The 20,238-nt window shown below is 40.9% G+C and overlaps 1 protein-coding gene across 3 annotated transcripts in view; it reads right to left on the minus strand.

The window, feature by feature from the left end:
* The window catches only part of adamts18 (ADAM metallopeptidase with thrombospondin type 1 motif, 18), a 53,756-nt gene that overhangs the window by 14,744 nt on the left and 18,774 nt on the right, over nucleotides 1-20,238 (minus strand). For all 3 annotated transcript variants that reach the window (XM_040011629.1, XM_040011627.1, XM_040011630.1), the window contains 8 exons: nucleotides 19,998-20,151; nucleotides 18,486-18,581; nucleotides 17,734-17,882; nucleotides 10,326-10,498; nucleotides 9,362-9,492; nucleotides 8,742-8,865; nucleotides 8,200-8,444; nucleotides 241-361 (listed from right to left, as the gene is read on the minus strand). In XM_040011629.1, the coding sequence (XP_039867563.1) occupies nucleotides 241-361; nucleotides 8,200-8,444; nucleotides 8,742-8,865; nucleotides 9,362-9,492; nucleotides 10,326-10,498; nucleotides 17,734-17,882; nucleotides 18,486-18,581; nucleotides 19,998-20,151 (1,193 nt within the window). The remainder of the gene's footprint in view (nucleotides 1-240; nucleotides 362-8,199; nucleotides 8,445-8,741; nucleotides 8,866-9,361; nucleotides 9,493-10,325; nucleotides 10,499-17,733; nucleotides 17,883-18,485; nucleotides 18,582-19,997; nucleotides 20,152-20,238) is intronic.

The raw sequence follows: 20,238 nt of genomic DNA on the forward strand, positions 1-20,238 counted from the left end.
GATGTTAAAAGAAGTCTTCTTAGTTTATTTGCTTTTTAATTGATGATCAATTCCATCAATTCCAAGTTTGAAGTCTTTGCTGCTACATTGTCAATTAAAGTAATGTTAGCTTGATTTGACTGTTGCAGTTCAGTGGTGGATTTTGGCAAATGTTAATTTAATTTACTTATCCTGTGTACAGAACTCTTCTAGTTTTATCCAGGCATCAACAGATGGACATACAAATAAAAACTGCCTCACCTCCGGCACAGGGAGCAGAGCAATCCGAGCGCACCACACCCCAGCTGTAATCAGGCTTCCTCTCAGTGCGAGGCAAAGTGTACTCCCATACCACACCCGGGTTCTTTCCCTGCAGAAGGATCTATCAGACAAGAAAACATTCAGTCAAAAAAGGTGACAGCTATGTAGAGAAAGTTTATCTTTTAACCTTTATTTATCAAACTGTAAGTCATCCACCAGGCTACAGCTGAGTTTTCCCAGCTGCTCAAGGGAGTGACACTAGCAACCTTTAGATCCTTCCTCAAAGCTCTAAGCCGCCCTTTGTAGCTTAATTTAGAGAATATAGCATTACTGCATACTAAACAGAAAGGAACACTAAATATTTAAGAAGCTAAGTAAGGCAAATATTTAGCACTGGTTCATCTACATGTCTTTTCAGCACCAAACCCACGTATTCCCTCAAATGTCGACTGATTATTAGACCTCCAGTAATCCATGTATTATGTCTTGCGCATTCTAAACCAAAGCAAATTACCCATTTGTTATGAACCCCACTGTAAGAGACTAAATGCAAGACAACCGCCAATGTGATTAGCCTATTTAGGCCGTTCAAGTTTACTCGAGCTGCTCGACAGACTACCTACTAATGAGAAGATTCTAGAAACCCTACAAAACGCTTTATTCCATTTCTACTCTGAACTGGATGAGCACACTTTTATTTGGATCATATAATGCTCATGCAAGGGACAATTTCCATTTTCTTTTGTGATGTGTCTCTTTTTTTAACCACATCGTTTACACAGCCCAGTGATTCTGAGGTACCTTTTCTGCACAAGAGATTTATTTGAACATTCGAGTCAGGCAGAGACTAATGGATGAATGAATGCAGACATGCCCATTACAGGAGAAGCATCAGGCTATCATTAAAACAACCCCATGAGAATTCCCTGCTGCGGTGAAAAGTTTTGCTTGACATGCATTTACATAGTCAGCTCCTAGTGTGTTATTTTAAACCATTTCAAAACACTGCACTGGATTGTATTCAGCATAGCTTTGTCTCTTTTGCATCCAACCACGGTTTAGTCCAGGTTGGGTAACTATTACTCCTCAGCCCAATTGGCAAAATGTATTAAGTCCACCTGTGATTCTTGAGAAACATCACAGTCTATCAGCATCTGTGATAATGGATTTTGACAGGTGTATTTTCTTTGGGGTATTTCCTAAAGTTGAAAGGAATCAACCATCAACCATTCAACGCCAAGCACCTCCTGGGTTCAATCCACATTAAACAGTTCTGGGACGCTTCCACTAACTTTAAAAATAACCTTCTGATTGTTAACTGTCCAGTGCATAAAGTCAGCTATTGCAAGATGGGGGACAAAAGGAGGGATGTAAATCTATGAGCAAGCAGCTACCCAATGTCAGAAAAATGTATCCGTAAGTCAGTGTTTTAAAATCAATACTTCAATTTAATTTTAGTTGGGCCAAAAGTGGTTCTGATGTCACATTTTCTACTTAAGATCTTTCTCAACATCTATACGGTTTAAGTGTCTTTAGGCTGCATTTTTGCCATCAAGTAACCTTAATTACTACCTACGAGTCAAATCACACTTTGTCACGGTCAGCAGTGGCAGACCGTGTGGAGAGTGTGTGGAGGACCCAGGTGCGGACACAGGCGAGGAGACAGAACTAACTTTAACAAAAGGCGAGCCTTTATTATGGCTGATATAGGGGCAACATAAAGGAGCAAGGACAGAGGCGAAACTAAACTAGAACCTACACTGGGAAAACTTAAAAACTAAGAAAACTTTGACTTAACTATGACAAACTAGGAAGACTGGCAATGACTATGAACAGGACCTTGTGCAGAGTGCATGACAAAACAATGAAATACATGAATCACTAACAGAAACATGAACTGCACAAGAATCCTGAAACTACTTAATCTGACATGACATGAGGGATGTAACACAGACGCAACGACGAACACAGGAAGACTGAGGACTTAAATACGCACATGATCAGGGGAAGTGGAGACATATGAGGACACAGCTGACTAGAATGAAACATAATGGCTGTATCCCAATTCAGGGTCTGCAGCCTTAAAGTACGCAGCCTCAACGATCCTCAAGGGCCGCGTACTCAAAGACCGCTAAGGCCGGAAGTGCGAGGCTTGTGAAATGGGACGGTCTAGCCTCCGTTGTGCTGCCCAGGTTGCCTAGCAACCATGATACTAACAGCTGGAAACGTTTCATACAGCTTTGTTTGACAGAAATGAAGGAGAAAATCTTTTGTTCATTTGTTTGTTTGTTTCTACAAGAGCTTTGATCATTCTCTGTAAGATTAAAGTCAGCTATTGAACGGCGTATATTTTAAAGTAAAGTAAACCAAGTTAGTACAAACGTCACTAATGTCACATAACTTTGCCGACATGTGGCCAACAGTAATGTTTTAATGTTCTTCGTTATTAAACATTTGCACATAAATAAGTGACATAATATTCAGTACTTACTTAAAGTTTACTCTTCTTTTTTTTCGGCAAAATTATCCACACCCACCGCCGCGCTATGCATTGTGGGATATGTTGGGCCACGAAGTCTACACCGCCACATCCTTAAAATTCAGGGAAATGAAGGACGCGTTTGAGGGCCGCATTTCGAGCAGCCTTTGAATTGGGACAGCCTTCGTCGCGTCGCTGTGACGTAATCGGCCTTAAAATGCGGCCTTTAAGGCTGCAGACCCTGAATTGGGATACAGCCATTGACAACACAGGGGAGAGTAACACTAATTACAATGAACAAAGCACACCAGACTCTTCCAAAATAAAACAGGAAACACAGAGACATAGACGTGACACAAACTTGACAACAGGAGCCACACAGACATGAAACATGACAGGTGGACGCACGGACCAGGGAGAGATGACAAAAGGGACTAAGAAACAAAGGACTAAACTGCAACCTAGAAATCAACTAGATGAGTTAAACTATAACACAAATGAATACAAAAGATACATAAAAATTCAAACACTGGGTCACATGACCCAGCACCGTGACACATTCCTAATTGTTTGACATACTAAACTTTAGTATCTTGCTAAAGTGATAAAAACTGCAGACTCAACAAAACCACATAAGGGTTGGCCACAGTTTAACACCCACAGTTTCTTTGTCCATGCTACCAACACCAACCAAACCCAATGCCATTGAAAAACTGCCACCACTAACCACACAGGGACATTGTGCTTATCCAAGCAAACCAACTTTCTGCTCTTTCACCAAACAACCACCAGTGATGTGAAACAGCAGCTACAAAAACAACTCTGGTCAGAGTTTTTATAGTCACTTTAGTAGAGGACTTAGATGCCCTTGAATTGTTCAAGCTTTCCAAATCACTGATCTTTCTTTCCTAAGAAATGTACAATGTTTAAAACACCCAACCAACCACAGTGTTCGCATTTGTCTGCCAGGAGACAATAGAAACAATAGTTTCAGACAAACCTACCCACCACTGCTTTAGTTTTTGATCATTTAAACCCAAAGCTCAACCTTTCAGTAACAACTAAACCAATACGAACAAAAAACAATCACCTACCTACCACTATTCAAGCCTAAATCAACAACTTTCTGCAATCAGTAACAATACCAGTGATAATTTCAATGACTTGCATGCTCTCATTTAATAGACAGAACACACGCTGGCCTTGTGAACTCCTTTGTAGTCAAAGCAAACTTACAGAAGCAGCAAAATATTGCCTCAATTTAGTCACAAGACATGAAAACTGAACCAAACTCTACATGAGCCTTATCTGCACTGACACACTAACAGCACAACGCAGAGGGTTTACTCAGGGGGCCTCCTACAGACGTGTTAGTGAGTGCATGTATCATGTCCAAACTGTTCAGACGCACTGGTGATGATACCAGCAGGGCTTGTGACTGTGCTAGCAAATACAACAGATGAGAAGCTTTTTGCAGACGGAAGACATTTTCCTTCTACCATCACATCTTTAACCACCAAATGCAGTTTAGCATCCATTACCATCCATACTACGTTTAGTCTTGTTACTAGTGTCGTTAGCATTGCAAATGTGGAAAGATTCATGAGTGTTTTGGGTCTTACTGGCAATATAGCTGTTTTGTCGTTTACGTATCAGGATGTATTGTAAGTTTCAACTAACATAAAGTCCCTAATTCTTTTTTCCACATAACTTCTGAGAAATCATTGCTCATTAAAATATAGTTTACATGTTGGGAACCTCTAAACACCAAACTGCCAACAAGCCTTGAGTTTATCTGCTATGGCGAAGCAGCTCAAAGAATATGTCTTTTTTGGCAAACATAACAGTAAAGTTTTGAGTGTTTCACTTGCTAAATGTTCACATTATTATTGTTGTGTGACTTGAAATCTTTTAACCAGTATATTTCCTAATGATATTGTTCATATTTTGCACCGATAACTCACCTGGGGAAGTTTTTATTCCCATTTGTTTCAGTGATCAGATTATTAGACATAAGTTTGGGAACCAGGGACACAAAGGAATTCTTTTCATTTCCTGGTGCTAATAAACATACATCAGACAAGGACATGTTACTGTGGCAGAATTAAGGGTTTCATTTTCAAAAATGCTTTAAAATGAAAAGGAAAAACATAGCGAAACAAATATGGAATTTAATTATTAAGTAATAAAAATCATAGCTCAAGATGGCCTTTATTGACTTGAGTTATCCTCTTTTTTTTTGGCTTTAGGAAAGGAAAATGTTTATTATCGTCTTTGAATGACTTTCAGTGGCTACAAACATATTTAAGTTGTGAAACTAATGTGTGTCTAGCTTCCTAGAGTGCAACAGCAGACCACAGAGTGTATTGGTTTCACAACCCAACAATCACAGCACTCGTCAAGTCAGCTGGGATGATGATGAATTGCAATGTGGTGGACTCAGATATCAATCTCACAGCGTTTTGTGTTGGACTGGCATGACCCTGCTTCCCATACCACAAGAATGCCAATTCCAGGGGGAATAATCCTACTTGGTATTCACTTAGAGCTCCGGAAGCAGCCATATGTTGTGTCTGTTCCTTCTACCACCTCCTGTGAGCTATTTCTATGCCCCCTTCCCTCATCCTTCCTACCAGCTAAGCAGCTGTGCAGATGTGGACACCTTGTCACAGTTTACTTCACACTCCTTACCATTTGTTTTTCTTTGAGCGCTTCAAGCTGAGTGAGAGTCTGCAAGTGATCCGTGTGTATATCCTCCCCCATGTGCTCTCTCAGATTTTCTGTGACAGCACCAGTTAAATAGAATGTGTGAAACAGATGAGGAGATCTGCGCTCTCCTTCCATCATTTGGCTCTTTTCATTTGCACTTAAAGTCCTCGTGCCCTGACCTTAACTTATCACATCCAGAGTTCAATTGCAGAATTCTTAATCTTTTAATCTCACTCTGCATCCTCTCTCTTTCTATCCTTCTCCCTCTATCAACCTCTTTCTCCTTTTTGTAATTACAGGACATACTTATAGAGATTATGGTCATGTCATCTGCAGATCAGCTGCAAGCCATCGCCGAGTCCACTGCTGGACAGATGTATGATCAGAACACACAGACACGTAAGAGGAGTACCATCAGCCTAAAAAAAAAGGAACTTTCTTTCAATTATCATTTTTTCAAGATAGGGCACATTTGTGTAGTTATTGTTATTGTTTCTTTTGGTTAATATGACACTATAGTGAGCCAAAGACAACTGTTTAGACGTAACATTTTATTAAATCTCTTGATCCACATGCAAAACTTAAAATTACCGTTTCCAAAACGTCTGTAACGATCCTTCGCTGCATTAGAAAACTTTGTACATATTGCTATAGACAGGAATCAGTATGTAAAGTGTGATGGATATGATATGTGACAGATTCATTTTACTGTTTGTGCTGCGCTCACAATTCAAAGCAATTAACCTGCCAATAGCAATGTCATGATAGTCAAAAAACTATGGCTCACATTCCAGCCCACTCAGACCAGCGTGTACAATCATCGTTCAGTTATTCTTACTGACATTGTGTGTGTTTATAGCTTACTGGGTATGTTTGCAGCTAGTTTTGTATACTTTGTTACTGACTGACAACCCTGATGTCATATATAATGTCACTGTCACTAATCTCACGCTCTCATAAAACCACACTTTTTTGTTGGTTTCGGGTCTCTGTGATCAGTAGCTCTTGTGCTTATATTGTCAAATGGTACCATGGATTTTTCGAGAGTTTGCAGTGGTCAGTATTTTAAACATTTATCTATCAGCCACTCAGGTCATGGAAAAATACCTCCCCAGCACACAAACCTAAAATGTTTTCCATTCTCTGGCATCACTCAGGGGATGCTCTAAACATAAAGTGGAGCTGAGGTGGGGTTTTCTCCTATTTTTGTACTTAGACTTGGTGAAGTCTAAGTACTAGGAACCACAAATGTTTGTACAAAATTATTTGCTTATCTATTTAGAAAATGGTGAGTAATTTATATGAAAATATTGTTATCCTGTTGATTTAAAAAAAAAAAAAGAATAGGGAATTGATTTAAAGTTTGTGGAATGTATTTTCTGAGCATTATCTGTACCAAGTTTGATGACAAACCTCCCAACAGCCGCTGAAATGTTTCTCCCTTACACAAAGTGACGATCAGTCAAATAATCCAGCACTGCTATTCTTTAAGCTATGTCGCCAACCGCGACTGAAACTAAGATGCACGTTATGTGTGCATGTCTCTGCACTTCTGCAAGGGTTCATCTTGCAAAAGGACAACAATGTGCTTTTCAAATGCCAACTACAACACAGACTCCACTAAACTGCCCACAGACCAAAGCCTCTTTCTAAAAAAGCTATATAAACACGGATGTTTCCTGATGGCCAAACAAGTAACCATCCAATCCAAGTACTTTGAAAATATCACACTGGTATTCCTGTTGGATTTACAGCCCAATCATTCCTGTTTTAACCACAGTATTGCAGTAGCCCAGGGCATTGAGGGGAGACTAGATTTTACATGAATATCACCCCCACCCCCCATGGCAAAAAAAAAACTGTCTGGCTTTCACCTGGTTTTCACTTCTGTTTTCACGGCTGGAGTTCAAAGGTCAAAACAAAATAAATGCTTTTGCTGACAAAGTTATGTGAGAAAACATCCTACACCTCCCACCAGCATTCACTTAAAACCTCAGAATGACTTGGCCACTTGTTGAATATTAGTTTTGCTTTCAGGAGGATACCTCTGTCCAGCATCACATTTTGCTACTTTAGGACAGGTAAAGACTCGTACTCCCCTTGAAGCTCTGGTTTCTAACACACCACTGAATGCAAACAAGAAGCAGAAATATGGACCACCAGATAATAAATCTTCTGCTTTACTGTGCAGAATATCTCACTCCAAGTAACCATCTGATTTTATGCTTTTCTTCCTACCCACTAAAGGGCCGTTCATGTTGGGATTTTACTTGCTCAATTTGACTCAAATTGCAACGCTACAACAAAGCACAGGGTCTGCATTAACAGCTGTGAATATATGTCAATAGATATGAACATGTGGCTTTGTTTGGACTGGAGTTTGGCAATAGGGTGCCCTGTCTGAATTCTTGTGCATGATACAAGTGGATTACAGAGATTAGTACTAAAATAGTCCCTGTAGGCTGCTAGCGAGCACAGTAGATGTGTTCAATATGTGCCCTTTAATCGTTTTCACTGTGACTTAGATAAAAATGTGTCCATTCTTTACAAAGCACCCACCCATTTCTGGCATAATCAGACACCCAAAACAATTAATTATTCACAGAAGATTTGCAGGAAGCTTCAACCAGTCTTTTTCTCCATAGCACCAAACTTCTTTCATCTAACCCTCATCATGTCCAAGCATTAAAAAGGAGGTGCAGCAGATCCGCCAAAGACCCCTGTCACTGTCAATTGCCATAGACGGATGTCACCCAGCAGCAGCGGCTTACTTCAAACACCAGCGTCTCATTAGTCGGTCCAGCAGCATACAGGCTCTCCGGCTTGTTGAAAGAACGCTGGTAGTCGAATACGGTTCCACCAAAGTGGAACTTCCCTGGCCAGTCCACAGTCCACTCCCCAGTCAAGTAGTACTTCTTTTTCAGGGAGCGGACAGCCAGGTAGCTAGTGGAGACTTCCATTTCCTGAATGTGAATACTTCTAGCCCCAGCTGGAACTGTCACCATGGAGTAGTACTCTGGTTTCAAAAAGAGAAGGAACAACAGCCAACACTAAATCATTATTAGCTATTATTGCTGTTCTATAATCCTGTCATGTTTCATCCTGCTAACATCATCCAGATTTTACCATGGCTTAACCTCTTCTGAGGTGAGTCAGTCCATTATCCAGTGGAATTATGTGCATGTGTCTGTCTGTGGATTTAATTTTTATCCTTGTTTCTTTGGTTAAGTCTTCTTTTGTATTGTAAAAATACTCAGTGTACGCCACCTAACATGTTCAGACACACTATTAACAAGGACAAACACAATCTTACCGTTAGCCCGGTGTTGCAGAGTGTACTGGCCCTTGAAGAACTTGCAAGTGGAGTTGTCTCCCTTACAAACTCCACAGGCATCCAGAGAGGCCTTGGAGCTAAGAACTTGGTCACAACCTACAGCCTAAACACACACACAAATGCACGTTTGCCATCAGTGTGAATGCAGCAAAATGAGAATGATAAGCTTGTTTCTTGAAGTGCATGTGTCAATAAAATAAACTCTCCAAATATCAACAAATCTATGCCTCAAAGGGTGATAACTCAAGAAGAAAGACTACAAGATGAATATCACCTTGATTAGAAAAGCAGCGTTACTCTGAGGTGACAACAATTTTAAAACCCTTTCATAAAGAGCTCATAAATAAAGAAAACAGAGAATACATTAAAATAGTGCAAAAGTGTCTTCCCAGTGCTAAGTAAGCCAAAGAAATTACTCCAAAAGATTTTTTTACCCTTTTTCCATTTACTCAATGCATTTGATGCAACTGCACATACTGATTATCTACAGACAACTGCGCTGTCTTTTGATTCTGACACTAACTGTGCCTCTCATACAACCACTAGACAACAGAAAACATTCACTTTTGGAGTACAGTGAATCCACAGAGCTGATATACCTCACACACTCCATCAATGCAGACATCTTCTTTGTGGTCAGAGCAGGAAGTGCCATCTTTAACTTTGCTGGACATAGCAAAGAAGAAGTCATAGTCTTCTGCAATGCAGTACAGCTTGCAGATGTCTTCATCTGCACAGAGGAGAGGAAGAGAGGTATCATTAAGAATGATGGCATCACCTGTAAAATGCACAAACTGTTCTTCAAGTTTTATTGTCTGGTCAGTTTACAGCTGCAGAGGCTACTGACTCTGCAGGTATGCACTAAGACTGAAACACAAAAGACAGTAACTACGAATGCACCCAGGGGTATTCATATGGGGCTACAGGTTTATTTTGTAGTTCAGATCAGTTATCACAGACAAGTCTCTACAGCCGTCTTTGATTAAAATAAATGACGATGAAGGTGACTTGGCCCAAGGTCTCAGAAGGCAGTTCAGAATATGTTCCTCTCTAGATCACCCCCCATTCATCTCCAGCTTAAACAGGCCTGGGACGACAGCCAAACACACGGCTCTCCTTCACTGCACTCTCTTTCCCTTGCTCTGTGTAACAAAGCTGGCCCGCAGGCTTCCTTTTTAAATCTATTCTCGGTGTGTCAGAGGGTGCAGGTGGCTACATGTCTTCCATGCACATTACACACAGTGATAGTTTCCTTCAGCTTATTGGCCCTAATCATTGCAGCAGTAAATAGAGGTTGGCATTACAGAAACTCTTTTTAAAAGAGTTTTGGGGAAGCAGAGCGGGTGCAGAATATAAAAGATCTAGAGAATTAAGACAAGCAAACCTGCCCTGAACAATCTGCAATTCTCTGTATATTTAAAAGCTCTGTGGCCTTTAGCCAATGAATATAATGTGCCAAGAATACAGTAAATCACTGTATTTACTCATAATCCACAAGATCTACTGTGTATTTTGTATTTTGTGTCATTTACTTGTGGGGATTGTAAGTAACTGACCACCTACCATCCACTTTGGTGTAGGGCTTCCACTTATAATACCAGCCCCTGAAGGGCTTGCTGTTGTACTCAGCGCACTGTTGGGCACGGAAATCCACAGCATTGGGAGGGCATGGACGAATATTACACAGCTGGTTGAGACGGCTGGGGCCTGAGCAAAACTTGCCATTGTTCTGTGGCCTGGGTAGAAGACGAGATAAGACAGAGAAAAGGGAGAGGAATTACAGGGAAGGTAGATTTGTTTTACTGCTACAGGACCTTTGGCAATATATCAACAGCACTAACGTGCCAGAGCAGTTCACGGGAGAGACAGCTGGTCAGTGGAAAAGATCCACCCAAATTTTTTCTTTTCAACACTTCTAGTTCTCGTTCTATTCATATAACTTTTTCAATGAAATCCCTGTACACCTGTGAGAAAGCTGTAAAAGCCATCTTGCAGAAGCAATAATGATTAACATGCAAATGGAGTACATATAAAAGTCTGTACATTTAAAAGTAAAAGACTATACAATAAATGAATGGTCATTTCTTGTAGTCGAGGAGTTGGATGGGAGATAAATGGTCAGGTGTAAAGACCTTAGCTACTTTGACAAAGGCCAAATTCTTATCGTCAGATGACCATCAGAATATTCCTGGAAGTACTTGGCACAAACCATGAACCAGGGAAAGGGTGTTGTCCTGGAACAGGTCTGGTACATTGTGACTTCGACTTGCAACTGATAGTATTTCAAGGATCTCTTATTAATGTCTTATTAGGGTCTAGCTGAATAATTTAGGGTGCCTTACATGGTATACTGGTATAATAGATAGCACAATATAAAGATACTGTTAACAGCCCTATGTGGTTTTAAATTGGCCGTAGATGTGAATAGTTGTCTGTCTCTCTGCTTTAGCCCTGGAATAGACCAGTGGGTTTCTCACAGTGAAACCTGCCTCTCATCCACTGTCAGCTGCAATAAGCTCAAGTCCCCGTGACCATGGGTGGGAAAGTAGTTAATAAAATAGTTGGCTGGATGGACCTTCGGAAATCCTGCAGAGTCCTCGACTCAAATGTATCCAAGCTGTTTGGCAGGACGTGAAGGACCAGCAGCACATTAGGCAAAAGTTTTTGTTGCTCAGCATATACCTCAACATATATCACACAATACACATATCTGTCTATTTTAATGTGTGTATTTAAAATATTTTAAAAAGTGTAACATTTATTTATTTATTTATCTTTGAAAAACATCAAGCTAGATATTTACCCATTCTAAATGGTAAATTTCACCAACTGGCTGCTGCCTGCAGCTTCAAGTTTATATCATCAAAAACATGCAGATTTTGTCAGTGATCTCTCTCAGCAAACGGTCAAAAATTCATACTAGCCCATAAAACTCGTCCTTTAAGCTTTGGAAGTTATTTATCCAAGTACTGAATCATTTAACTGACTAAAGTGGGATTTTTAACGCTACTTCATCACATCATAAGTCACATGCTTACAAGCTATGCTGAATCAACAATTTATATACCGCATGAATAAAATGAACAGCTGATAAAAAGGAAGTGGCGCTTTAATGTGTCACCAAAATGATCAAACCACTCACCACTTATTAGAAAACACAACCAGAGTCTTGACATTAAGTGAACATCAAGATGCCATGTCAGACTTCCCAGGCTCTCTAAACCCATGCCAGGCATTCCAACACAACCACCAACAGAGAAAATTGAGTTTAGCTGTTTACAGAAGTGCGCACGCAGACACACACATACATACAGAGACTGGAGAACCATGCTGATCAAACACGTCTAATAAAAACAGTTCACTAAGTGTGACAATATAATGAATCACTTTGGCAATGGAACACAAACAGTGCCTAATAGAAACAGTAAACACCACAAGAAAAACTAGATGTATATTTCTTTCGAGTTTTTTGCAGCAAATGAAAATGTCTGTGTATAATGGATGTCAGCAAACAAGACAAGCAGATATCTGTTCTGCCCTGGACTCAATCACAGAATGACTTAGCTGCCAAGACTGATGGAACTCCATTCAAGGTGTGCCTGTGTATATGTGTGAATTTGCTGTGTGCCAAGCATGCATCCCTTGGTGAGAGGGGATTTGGCACAGGTTTTGCACTCCTGATCTTATTAAGACTTAGCAGCAGACAAATGCAGCCCATATGGTAATGTGCTTACGGCAGGCCAGCGGGGGTTTACGGTGTATACTCCATCAGTCAAGGTCTCATGATCTGAGAATCACATAAGATGGGCCGTTTACTCGAGAAGGGAGTTGAATGCACTTCATAGACTTTGTACAAGTGGCCCCTAAGTTTCACAGCACTCTTTGTCTCTCTTCCTTTTCTCTTTATCATTCTTTCCTCTCCTATCTGGATGATCCAGTATCATTGCAACTGTAAATTTACTTCTAACAACAAGACAGAAACCAGATACAACAAGCCCCAATGCAGGGTCCTTATGACCCTGAAGGGTGTTTAAATGTCCCAGTAGCCTACTAAATCTGCCCAAAGACAGAAGCCGAAACCCCTGTAGTTCAGAGGTCACTATGTCTAGTCTTGTCATCTTTCTGAGTCAACTGCTCCCTCCCTTCCCCTCAAAGGACTTCCCTTTCTGCAGTTCACATAAAAAATAGATCCACATTCTGCTGCTGTGACCCCTTTACAAGTCCACTGGGAGATTCCAACCAAACAATGGTCTAAGTACCATCATTCCCTAATCGTGTACCCTGTTGAAATGGGGTGTGCCAAAAAAATGCTCCTTATAAAACCAGGTCAAGATCATGAACCTAATCTCCCAGGCTTTTTGCTAAGGATTAGGATCTTTGATCTGGCAGGTGGTCTACAGGGAATGAAAGAGCAAGGACAGAGATGGAGTGAGGAAAAGAGGGAGGCAAGGGGAGAAGATTCATTTTCCATTTTGGAGCTACTCCTAGAAGGGAAGGCTTTAATCGGCTGATCGGAAGCCTTGTACAAGCCTGAGCAAAACATACATGCTTACCTTATAAAATGAATGAGTTTGTGCAGAATCAAATTATTTTAGGATCTGTTCCTGCTGACTGAAGATTCTGTAGCAAGGCAAAGGTTACAAGTGTCAGGGATATTTTCACAAGTTTTTAGTAGCACACCCCCAGACTATCCAGACGGTTCAGTTTAGGGGTAAAGATGATAACAGACACAGGCACTCCAATTCAGGCTAATCCTTCTCGTTCTGCCCAGATTAAGAGCAGAGGGGCCAAAATAATCACAGAGATTACTGGGGACAAACACACTCTGAATATCATGAGTCATGGAGTAAAATGTGACTCAGGGGTACACACTGCTGTCGGGATCAGGCTTGGGTCTGTCTGAATGGCTGAATTCTTTCAGCTGAGGATGGCGATGCATGTGAAACAGTGCTTTATACAGACATACCACAGCCTATTTACGTTTAAGGAGTTCTGACAACTAACTGGGTTTATTCTGATAATGATATCATTACATTTCATTAATGGATTTAATGTTTAGCCTTCAACATCTTTCCATCCCCTCTCTGTTTGTCTGACCCCGTAACTCAACGGTTGGTAGCATCAATCCATTGTTTTCAGCAGCTTCTCCTACAATGCTTTGCTTAGTTCTACAAGAATGATAAATGAACTTGGCAGATAACCTGACCCTTTTCGGTCTGCCAGTCATGGTGTATAATGTGTATCATATGAGAAGCAGCCTGTCTCTTTGATCCCTCGCAGGGATTAGGAGACGAGTCGGCTGTGATGGACAGAACAGACACATTGGTGACTGCCTGCTGTTAAGTAAGCAGTGATGAAGCCGGATGAGTAAATAAGACACTGTGTAACTCTGTGAATATCTTAATGGACTCCATAATAGAGTTGATATAATGAAATGGGTCAATGGAAAAAATAAATAAATACATTTTTAAGGAATCATTTGAACACTCGGCTTAAAATTTGTGACATTTAAAATACATGCAAAAAAAATGTAGTCAGATCGTTTTGATAGAACTGCAAAAATCAAAAATGCAACTTAAACTAGAAACTGATTGTGACAATGTAGTGGAAATCACTGTTTGCTGTTTACTCTGGAGATCATACTGCACAATGAGACATGCAGCACCGTACAGAAAGTTCAGTCCATTTCATTGATTCTTATTTATTATACATCAGCATCACAATACCAAAACAGGTACCATTTCTCCTTGCAGACAACTAGAAAAGTCTAATTGCATATTATTTCTATTTCCAAGTTTGGAAAAACATGATAACTTAATGCTGTTTAATGTGTACAGAGAAAAAGAATGAGACAATACAATGCATTTATCTGGCTTTGTGTGATTTCAGACACCAAACCACCTATTTCAAATGTTATCAGCTTATTAAATCACAATTGTTAACTGTAATCAGTTCTATAAATTCGAATTGTAAGTGCCTCTTTCTACTCACTAGGACTGCACAAGGTGCATATTACCTTACCCTGATTATAGAGGCCTCTTCTACCTTATCACACTAGTAACATTAAGCTTTGTAATGTAAGTAAAGGGTTGAAAGGTTGTATTTTAACATTAAATATGAGTTCTTCCTTACCCTAAACAAGTACTTTTGTTGCTGCTGTAAGTCAAATTAACTCCAATTACAGGTTCACATGCTACAGTGATATTAACTTGGTTTGTTTTTGTTTTTTCAAGTGAAATAGAAGTTGAAGTCGTGTGAATCCTGATACACAAGGGTAATAGCACTGGGTAGAGGGTGAAAATGTGTAACTTGAAAGGGTTTTATATTGCAGCGGAAGGGCAGTTAGTTAGAAAAGTTAGAAATACTCAGACTTATGGTAAGAAATACAAGTAGTGATACTGTGTGTGGCATTGTCCGAGTCTTATACAGAGGTGCACATAAGTGGTCCGCAGGTGTGTCCAGAAAATCTTATGAACGCAAACGCGTACATAAGATTTTCTGGAGGAGGACAGACATTTGTTTAGAACTCTTAAAGATGTCCAAGAAGCAAGCTCCTTTAAGCAATTACTTTGGTGTTCCTCCACCTCCAAAGAAATGTCAGAAGGAGTCCGAACCGCAAAAGAAGCGCGTATTCTCGGAAAAGTGGTTGCAGGAGGTGAGCTGGCTTCAAACAAATGATGAACACACAGAGAGGTGGTGCAGAATATGCAGTGAAAATCCCACTCTGGCAGACAAAAACAGTGCCTATCCAGTAAGGGTCCTAAGGCTAGACCTCCCATGCTAAGCGAGCCTACCGCAGACATGGGCGAGACAGATAAATATGAAGGCGTCAGACGTCACCCGGATCAACAAGGTCCGCGTCAGGTGTTGAGGAACCAGGGCACTCTGACGAGAAGTGGGCTACTGGAACAAGAAGGCATCGGTGGGCAAGACATGAAAACAGGGCGTTGTTGGTTGGAATGGTCTGCTCGATGATGTTAATGCAGCACTACGGATGATACCTACAGCCACGCTTACCGAGACTAACAAGCTGATCTACAATACGGCAGCAGTGATCAGTGAGATGCTTGGCTATAAGTTGAACAGCCACAAGGAGCAGTACCCTCCATGGAGAAGGAGGCTAGAGGGCAAGATCAAAGTAGCACGGAGGGAGGTTAGCCAACTCTGGGAGTTGCAGAATGGTGCCACAAAGAAGGTGCCTATAAAGTACAGCAAGCTGTCCATACCTGAGGCCTTGGAAACTGCCAAGCAAAGACTCACAGCCATATATATATATATATAGATATGTTGTGCTGTTGTAACATGAATTAAGTCAATGTCTATGACTAAATTAAACTTTATTGGATTTTTCAGGTCAGCCTGTTAATTGGGCTGACAGTGACTCAGTCCAGGCTCTTATGCATTCGGCTGACAACCATGACAATCGTGTGAATAGCTACAAGAGGAAAAAAAGCCGACATTATGAAGTCATTTTGACATTCAAGTCACACATATACACTTCGCATGGCTACAAGACATATGAAGGCAGCTGTATTTAAAAGGGCAACTGTGTCCCTGTCATGACAAAAACATTTCCCTGCACTTAAACACTCAGAAACTCATACACGTGTGTGTAAATATGCAGAATTGGACGTGACATGTCACTATGATCTAACATGCTATGACTAATTCCTACATGATGGCTACCCTTAACAGTGCAAACGACCCAGCAGTAATAAAGTTTGAGGACCGTCCACCAATCAAGCTGTGCAGTTGCTTTGGATGTTAGCCAATATTCGTACAGAAAACCTATGATCTGGTGTATGCTCATGCATGATTATCAGTTCTATGTTGCAAAGCTGCTTCTTTTTGTTGTCAGTTCTTCCTCTTTTTTATGTAGTATTAGGAAAACTTGAGATTCAGTCAATGGCTTGAAAAAAATGGAAATAAAATACTGAAGGCGTTATCTAAGAATCTGTCGGCTAATTGGCTGTGGCTCCAATAGATGGAGATGATTATTATTATTATTTTAATTGAGTCAACCATTCTCTGAGGTGTGTGAAGCAAACAGCAAACAGCAAAACCTCTTTAAACATAGGATAAACTTGCTAAAGAATGGTCACCATGGGATCACTTCTGATTTATGGAGTAAACACATGACACTGTAAAGGATGAAAAGAAGATTAAATGAATAATCACAAAATTAATCACCTTCGCAAGTATCCCATTGTAACCATGCTACAGAACCAGCGTGGGGGCAGGTGTTTAACCGACTGCAGGCTGAGTCAATCACTTGCCACACTGCTTGATTGTAGCATAGTGATAGAACAACGGCAGTAAATCTGTATTTTATGGAAGCGAAATAAAGGTTTAAAAGATCTAGTAAATCTTTACGTGTTCGAGGGATAATTAATGAGAGATTGCGTGTCTGTGGTGAAATACAACATTAACACTGGAAAATTGTCAAGCTTGTAATGACATGAACAGAGCGCTTTGCTAACAAAGAGATATGCACTGTGGGATCTGGGTCTACAGAATTATGTAGAATTATATTTGTCTGAGTGAGCAGCAATGGGGGACGTTTGCTGACTATCTTGGCAGCTTTCAGAGAAAAGAGCATGCCATCAGGAGGTGTTCCTTGTCTGGAGCATGTGGAGAGATAGTCTGTCCGTCTGGACTGTCAGCCTGACTGATGAGAGCAGTTATCAGCACATGTGTGTGTGTGTGTGCATGAACAGAATGTGCGTACATAACTGTGCTGACAGCTACCTGGCAGCCAGCACTTTCAGGTGTTCAAAAAAAACGTAGAATACAAGGCCTTCAAGAATTACTTTCTGGCCCAAACTGCACCTCAGATTTGCACTGTGGAAGCAGCTGCGTGACAACATGAATCATTTTGTCGACTGTTTGCCTAGTTAATCTTATCGAAAGCATTAAAATAGAGGTGATGAATTAGATTAGGTTTTGCAAGTGTGTGCAAGTGTATGTATACCTTGGGCTGGTGCAGGAGCGCTCTCTGTACATGACACCTCCACCGCAAGTTCTGGAGCAGTCAGACCACTGAGACCAGGCTGACCACTGGCCGTGCACTGCTCTAGGACCATGCTCTCCATACTTAACACACTGACCCCTCCGACACCACTGAAGAAAAGAGTAGGAAGGAAATGAAAGAGAAGACGACAACAGAAATAGCATTCTTATCAGTACTTGAGTGTTGGCCCTGGCATCTTGCCTCTGTTTCCTGGTCTGGAGAAATGCCCAGCACCACACCTGGACATAGAGACTCTCTATCTACAGCCAAAATGCACACATACACATGCACATCTATTGTGCAGCAGACCTGGGTTGATCCAAGCCAAACCCTGCACTCACACACATCACCACCTTTCTCTCTTTCTAAATATCATGTTTCTGTGTGTACAAATCAACTCAATCCATTTGGGAGAGTAGTGCCCAAAATGTGCACCCATGCATGTACGAGGAGCATCGATGGTTACTTTGTCTGATTTATTTAATTATCTATGATCAAAGAAGTATTCAAATAAAAAAAAATGCAGTTTGAGCTGTCATCAGTTTGAGCTTAAAGTAAATCCTTGCATCTTTTTAAAGCTCTTTTAGGATTTTTATTCTAAGATGAAAGGATTTAGTTTGACTCAATAAAATGCTAATTGTTAGGATGCTAAGCAGGAGAATAACATTCTGACTGCTGTGATCTTTCATATAAATAAGGAGACCATTCCTCACCATGTCAGGGCCACAAGTGGTACCTTCTGCAGCAGGCATGAACTTGGTCTCACACCGATGCCCTGTGCGATGACACCACAATGACTTGCAAATGTCCTGTCGAATGAGACACGCAAAGAATGAGACATCCAGCAAACATGGGGTTTGCTGCTGTTATTAGCCGTGGCATCTTTTGGTTAAGAGTTCCTTTCCTTTTTCTCTTCCCTCTACCTGATTTTTGCCAGGACCACCATCACTTTGCTTGATAAGCCCCCACTGCCTCTGACAGACTTCTCCACAGTGCTTCTGTGTCGAGACTAATCATTGAACTTCTTTAATGAAACCGGCTATAATTGTATGTGTCATCTGACCCAACAATACAGAGACAGAGCAAGCGAGTGAGCACAGAGGGAGAGCTGGGGTCGAGAGACAGGCGGCAGAATCTGGCAACTGGCCCAACTGCAACTGGCAACGAGAATGGAATCAGAAAGGAGGGAGTGAGGAAGCGGGACAGACAGCTCCCTGGTGTGTTCAAGACTTAACCTTATGCAGATCTACTTCACTGACATAGAGCAGGTGGGTGACCGCTATGGCATCATGCTGAAAGTCCTTGTACATGATAATGTCAGGGTCAAGAAAAAAGAGTGAAAAGTGTGAATGGAACCCTCAAATCCACTGTTAATCAGCATGCAGGTTAATATACCACCTGCCAACTCCTACACAGGTCTAAGAAATGCAAATATAGTATTTGATCTTTTATTATGGAAACATAGGAGGAATCTGGGGAAGTCGTGAACAGCCAAGGCGTCGTCATGTGGGCTAATGCCATATATACGACTTGGCAAAGTCAATTTCCCAGCAATTACAGCCATGCAAGAAGAAAAGCTTGAGGCATTTTAAATAAAATTTACATGTGAATCAACATCACTGAATGCACCTAGCATAAAGCCTTATACCAAAACAACAAGGGTTGCAGACTGGGGTGGTGGTATAGGGACCCATTCAAATGATGGAATGCATTTTAATGAAGGTCAAATGTGTGTGTGTGTGTGGGGGGGGGGGTTAAGGTTGCTGATGTAAAGATTGTGCTAGTTAATAAAGTGCCAGTTTAGCACTGGATCATTAAGTCTGTAAAGCAGATAAATTCCAGCTCCTATATGGTCCAGGGGTGCCCCCTTCTCACTACAAGGAACTGTAGCGATTCTCAGTGTTGGCAAAGAAACATGTGAAAAGTAAATGATTAAGGACTGTTGGTCCATGTAGAAATACAACCATGGATAGCCCATGGTTAACACTTCTTTCTTTAGTGTAAAGAACTGTTGTTTGTTTCCTGGTCTGGGCTGTTATCAAATGAAAGATATAATAAATCACAATCGTTAAAGCCAGAAAAAATATGTTGTTGTTTTTTAATTCCCCCAGCAACTCAGCATCGTGTGCACCGCATGTTACAACTGTTTTTGCAGTTGCAACATGTTGGGGGAAAAAAAGGAAATGGAGATCGAATAATTCTGACAAATTAGGTGATTACTTTACCTTGACGAAATCAAGACTGCATAGTTTGGCTTTGGAGCCAAACTGCCATTTGCACTGTGTGTCTGCTCCATAAAGCTGCCCGGGAAGCTCTTCGGGATACTTGTACTGACCGATCTGCTTGGGTTCATCCACTAAACAGGATGCCTGGGCTGTTCTGGTGAACACAGAACAGTACCTGTGTCAGTAAGGAGGAAAGCCAAAAGCATGACTGGTAATTTTAACAATCTGCATTAACTGGGCT

This window comes from Simochromis diagramma, unplaced genomic scaffold, assembly GCF_900408965.1.
Source record: "Simochromis diagramma unplaced genomic scaffold, fSimDia1.1 OVJJ01000603.1, whole genome shotgun sequence".
Taxonomy (NCBI): domain Eukaryota; kingdom Metazoa; phylum Chordata; class Actinopteri; order Cichliformes; family Cichlidae; genus Simochromis; species Simochromis diagramma.